This window comes from Panulirus ornatus, chromosome 10, assembly GCF_036320965.1.
Source record: "Panulirus ornatus isolate Po-2019 chromosome 10, ASM3632096v1, whole genome shotgun sequence".
Lineage (NCBI taxonomy): Eukaryota > Metazoa > Arthropoda > Malacostraca > Decapoda > Palinuridae > Panulirus > Panulirus ornatus.
This window is the reverse complement of record NC_092233.1, coordinates 39,968,369-39,974,553: the sequence shown is the minus strand read 5'-3', so window position 1 is coordinate 39,974,553 and position 6,185 is coordinate 39,968,369. Positions and strand designations below refer to the sequence as shown.

Genomic DNA, 6,185 nt, shown 5'->3' with positions numbered 1-6,185 from the left:
ATCTTCTAGCATGGTACGCCAACCATCCTAACTGCACCTTCTAGTATAGCTCACCAGTCATCCTGGCTATACCTTCTACCACGGCACTCCAGCCATCCTGGCTACACCTTCCAGCATAGCACGCCAGCCATGCAGGGTGCACCTAGCACGTCACGCCAGCCAACCTCGCAACACCTAGCACGGCACGCCAGCCATTATGGATATACTTTTCAGCACGGCACGCTAGCCATCCTGACTACACCCTCTACCATGGCAGGCCAGCCATCCTGGCTACACCTTCTAGCATGGCACGCCAGCCATCCTGGCTACACCTTCTAACATGGTACCCCAGCCAGCCAGGCTTACACCTTCTAGCATAGCACGCCAGCCATCCTGACTACACCTTCTACCATGGCACGCCAGCCATCCAGGCTACACCCTCTAACATGGTACTCCAGCCAGCCAGGCTTACACCTTCTAGCACAGCACGCCAGCCATCCTGACTACACCTTCTACCATGGCACGCCAGCCATCCTAGCTACACCTTCTAGCATGGCACACAAACCATCCTGGCTACACCTTCTAGCATGGCACGCCAACCATCCTAGCTACCCCTTCTAGCACGGCACGCCAGTCATCTTGGATACACATTTAGTATGACACGCAAGCAATCCTAGCTACACCTTTCTAGCTTGGCACGCCAGCTATTCTTGCTACACCTATCATGGCACGCCAGCCATCCTAGTTACACTTTCCAGCAGGGCACGTTAGCCATCATGGCTACACCTTCTAGCACGAAACGCTAGCCATCCTGGCTACACCTATCATGGCATGCCCACCATCCTGGTTACACCTTTTAACATGACACGCCAGTCACCCTGGCTGCACCTTGCATGGTAGACTAGACATCTTAGCTACATCTTCTAGCAAGGCACGCCAGCCATCCTTGCTACACCTTTTAGCATGGCACACCAGCCATCCTGGCTACACTTTCGAGAGCATAGGACCCCAAGCGTCCTGGTTACACATTGTAGCATCACACACTAGCAATCCTACCTACCCTTTCTATCATAGGACGCCAGCTATCTTGGCTACTCCTTCTAGCATGGCACACCAGCAATCCTGGCTAAACTCTCTAGCATGGCACACCAGCCATCCTACGTATACCTTCTAGCATGGCACTTTAGCAATCCTGGCTACACCTAGCACGGCACAATACACATTCTAGTTGCTATACCTTCAAGCATGGCACGCTTGATATCCTGGCTACACTTTCAATTGAAGCATGGCACGCTTGATATCCTGGCTACTCCTTAAAACATGGCACGCTTGATATCCTGGCTACACTTTCAAGCATGGTACGTTTGATATCCTGGCTACACCTTCAAGCATAGCACGTTAGCCGTCCTGGCTAAACCTTGAAGCACAGGACGCCAGCCATCCTGGCTACTCCTTCTGGTAAGACACGCCATCCATCCCTGTTACACCATTTAGCAAGGCTCACTAGACATCCTAGCTACACCTTCTAGCATGGCACGCCAGCCACCCTGGCTATACTCTCTAGCAGAGGACCCAAGCCATCTTGGCTACACCTTCTAGCATAGCACGCCAGCCATCCTGGCGACACCCTGCCGTCGGGAGACAGGTCGGGTGAACATAATGACATTTAATGTAGTCTAATCTAATCTTGCTACACTCATATAATCTTCTTAACTTTCATATCTTTATCTTATTCAAGATGTATTTTTCTCTGACGCCCACAGATCGTAGTAATGATATGCAGGTGAAGAAGAATGGTTGCTTGATACTTCTGTGGGAATATGTATATCGTGTGAGAGTGACTGAAAGTTGTTTCTGCCTTAAAAGTTCATCAGACTCGTGTATGCTCGATATATAAGTTTCTTGTTTATGACTATGTTGACGTTAAGGACAGAATATATTTAATGGAATCATATATTTATTTTTTGCATGAGTTCAACACCCACTGTGTCAACACTACAGAAAACAGCAACTTTTTCGGAAAATAATGATTTTGTAACAAAATTTCCCGATACTATATGCTTGACATGACATTAGGTATAGCAACAGTGGTCACCAAGGCAAAATGATAGAAGACATGTCAACAGTAAGTATGGCACAGTGGTCACCATAACATGGTGACAATAGATATGGCAACAATGTTTACATGGCAGAACGACAGTTGACAAGTCAACAGTGGTCACTATGGCAAGATAACAGTATGGATGGCACACCATAACAAGATAATGGTGCCTCATCTCAACGTTACTGGTCGTCGACCTCAGCCCTGCTTCTCCTCTGTTCCTCAGCGAAAGCGATCTGACGGTGTACGAAGTCAGGGATGGGGTGGGGGAAGGCTGGGGCCACGGGCAGCACGTCGGATTCAGGGTGGTAACCCTTTTCGTTGGCCACAAACTTGACCTCTACTATAGTGCCGTCCTCCAAGGGGTAGCTGGAGAGGAAGATGTGATTTTGATGAAAGAATCGTAATAAATGAAAACGAGAATAATATGGATTTGTATGAACGATTCTGGGAGAAGTTATAATTTATTTGTTGAACGGTACTCACCTCCAGGAGCCGATGCTGTTGGCCCCACCGTCCTCGCCCTGAGAGCCAGAGATGTGCACCTTAATGCCGTTCTCGGCCGCGAAGTCGAAGCTGTGTGCACCGGTCTCGTCTGGGTGATGCTGTTCGCTGTGCACGATAGCGACGCGCGGGCCATCCAGGGGCGTCTCGTCTGCCAAGGCTGCGCCCACCAGCACAAGAACTACCACTGCCTGCAACACAACACAACTACTGAAACCTGTTACACAGAAGCTACCACTGCCTGCAACACAACACAACTACTGAAACCTGTTATACAGTAACTACCACTGCCTGCAACACAACACAACTACTGAAACCTGTTATACAGGATCTAACATCACCAGCAACACAACACAACTACTGAAAACTGTTATACAGAAACTACCACTGCCTGCAACACAACACAACTACTGAAACCTGTTATACAGAAACTACCACTGCCTGCAACACAACACAACTACTGAAACCTTTTATACAGGATCTAACATCACCAGCAACACAACACAACTACTGAAAACTGTTATACAGAAACTACCACTGCCTGCAACACAACACAACTACTGAAACCTGCTTTACAGAAACTATCACTGCCTGCAACACAACACAACTACTGAAACCTGTTATACAGAAACTACCACTGCCTGCAACACAACACAACTACTGAAACCTGTTATACAGAAACTGCAACACAGCATAATTACTGACACCTGTAACACAAGCACTCCTACTGTTACACGGAACTCAACACTATCACAACTTCCGGTGCAGCTACCATAACCTGTAATATGCCTGCATCCTGTAACAGAACAGATAAACCTGTCAACACATTTACGTTCCAACATAATCAAATCCTGCAACACATGAAGTGCGCACTGTGACGCAACAATGCCTTCAGACAAAATAACTAGAGATTGTATCTTAGTTACAAAAGAAATATTTGTGCAACCTGAAGTTACTTGCTCGTCACACAGGAATGTTTCAATATGAGTCCTCTTACCTTAATCTGCATCATCCCATTAAAACATGCTTTTCTAACGTCATTATCTTAGTATATCTCTACTTTTGTTATTACTATATCTTAGAATATTACGTAGATAAAATATACTTTGTGAACAAGAAGATACCGAGCATCAGAGCCTGTCATCCATTGGTTATAACTAAAACAATATCATATCAAATTGAAAAACTCTTCCTTTTTTGGCGCAGCAGAATAATGACAAACGAGGAGAAATGACCATGACTTCATACGAAAGTAACATCATATTCCTCATGCTACCTGAAGAATGATGGATCATGTTCTTAATACTACCCGAAGAATGATTGATCATGTTCCTAATACTACCTGAGGAATGATTGATCATGTTCTTAATACTACCCGAAGAATGATTGATCATGTTCCTAATACTACCTGAGGAATGATTGATCATATTCTTCCTACTACCTTAGTAATGATGGATCATGTTCCTAATACTACCTGAACAATGATTGATAATGTTCTTGATACAACCTGAACAATTACTGATCATGTTATGCTACCTCAATAATGGTTGATCATGTACTTTATACTACCGCAACAACGATTGATCATGTTCTCACACTACCTCAACAGCGACTGATCATGTTCTTTACTAACTCAACAGCATCAAACATTACTAACTCAACAGCATCAAACATTTGCCTCAAAGTTTTTAGATACTCCATACGTACTAGTATGTTATCTACTCTACTCCTCTGAACATGATCAAAACTTGCTCGCCACGAAGAAATTCTGAGGGCCGTGGACGCTAGAAGCAATGTACTGGAAGCTGCTGCTCTGTGGCCTCCTGCTTGTGTGTGTCAGCTACCAAACACTAAGCTAAACCAGCTGCGGTGGCCCAGCCATCCGCTACCAGACACCAGAGTAAGGCTCACCAGATTCATGTTTGTGTGCGTGTGTGTGAAGACTCTGGTGACGGGCGTTCCCGGGCGGCCATCTTTATACCCGCCACCTTCACTATTAACCCCCTTTCCCTCCCTCCCTCCCTCCCTCCCTCCCTCCCTCCCTGGAGGGTGAAGGGATAAGGAAGGGGATAAAGAGGCAGCTGGGTCACCAGGGAGGATGAAAATCTTAGGTCACAGGATCCTGTCGCCAAGACGAGTACCAGTTGGAATCTGGTGAATGCCTCAGTAAGGTCATAGGGCGATGTAGGCTGAGCTGCTCTCAAATCCTGAGGCAGCCCATGACTGCCATCTCCCACTCTGATAAACCTTGAATTTTCCACGATGTGAGACACTCAGAATCGCTGTCAGTATTGTGAGTGAATCTCGCCAGGTAAGCCTGCCTTCTGTCTCGCCTCAGATATATTGTAAAAGGAATAAAAAAAAGATTATCATATTTAAAATTTTTAGGAAACTGCTGTTGTCTTTCAACAATTTCAAGTATCAGAAATGTGGCAAATGAGAATTTCTAGCTTCTGGTATTATGTCAGCTGTAAGGGAGTAAAGTGAAGACCTTTTGGTCGTGTGTCAGATGCAGGGGACCCGGAAGGAGTTCTTCTGGTCGTGTGTCAGATCCACTGAAGTGCAGTGAAGAGCTTCTGGTCGTGTGTCAGATCCACTGAAGTGCAGTGAAGAGCTTCTGGTCGTGTGTCAGATCCACTGAAGTGCAGTGAAGAGCTTCTGGTCGTGTGTCAGATCCACTGAAGTGCAGTGAAGAGCTTCTGGTCGTGTGTCAGATCCACTGAAGTGCAGTGAAGAGCTTCTGGTCGTGTGTCAGGTCCACTGAAGTGCAGTGAAGAGCTTCTGGTAGTGTGTCAGATACAGTGGAGTGGAGTGAAGAGGAACCAGAGCATGATATGCAAGCAGGCGGGTGGCCGCTCGACAGCTCCTACCTAATTAGCCGGTGTCACCGACCACAGTGGCCCTCGGCTCCTTCAGCAGTCTCAGACTCACCGTTACGACTGACCACAATCATCGGACCTCAGAACAATCTTAAGAGCTGTCCTCGCTTGCCACAGTTGTTTCAGCTTCGCTAAACATTTACAAGAGCCCTGTGTTGCTTTTGCCGTCATGAACGAATTGGAAAGAAAATTATCATCAAAAATCATTTTTAGAACATTTGATCCAAACGCAGTAAAAACTTAGCGTGACGCAAGCAACCGATACCATACTGCAACCAGCACCACACACGATCAGCAACATTCCATGACCAGCACCATCCCACTACCAGCACCATCCCACTACCAGCACCATCCCACTACCAGCACCATCCCACTACCAGCACCATCCCACTACCAGCACCATCCCACTACCAGCACCATCCCACTACCAGCATCACCCCACTACCAGCACCATCCCACTACCAGCACCATCCCACTACCAGCACCATCCCACTACCAGCACCATCCCACTACCAGCACCATCCCACTACCAGCACCATCCCACTACCAGCATCATCCACTACCAGCATCATCCCACTACCAGCACCATCCCACTACCAGCACCATCCCACTACCAGCATCATCCCACTACCAGCACCATCTCACTACCAGCATCATCCCACTACCAGCATCATCCCACTACCAGCACCATCTCACTACCAGCACCATCTCACTACCAGCAC

The 6,185-nt window shown here is 47.0% G+C and overlaps 1 protein-coding gene across 1 annotated transcript; it reads right to left on the bottom strand.

The window, feature by feature from the left end:
* Nucleotides 1–1,929: 1,929 nt before the first annotated feature.
* LOC139750673 (cuticle protein AMP4-like) lies at nucleotides 1,930–4,561 on the bottom strand. Its single transcript, XM_071665348.1, has 3 exons — nucleotides 4,496–4,561; nucleotides 2,567–2,775; nucleotides 1,930–2,449 (listed from the first exon to the last, which is right to left on the bottom strand). Exons 1-3 carry the CDS (start codon nucleotides 4,502–4,504, stop codon nucleotides 2,263–2,265), a joined length of 405 nt encoding a protein of 134 aa, XP_071521449.1. The 5' UTR covers nucleotides 4,505–4,561; the 3' UTR covers nucleotides 1,930–2,262.
* Nucleotides 4,562–6,185: the final 1,624 nt, after the last annotated feature.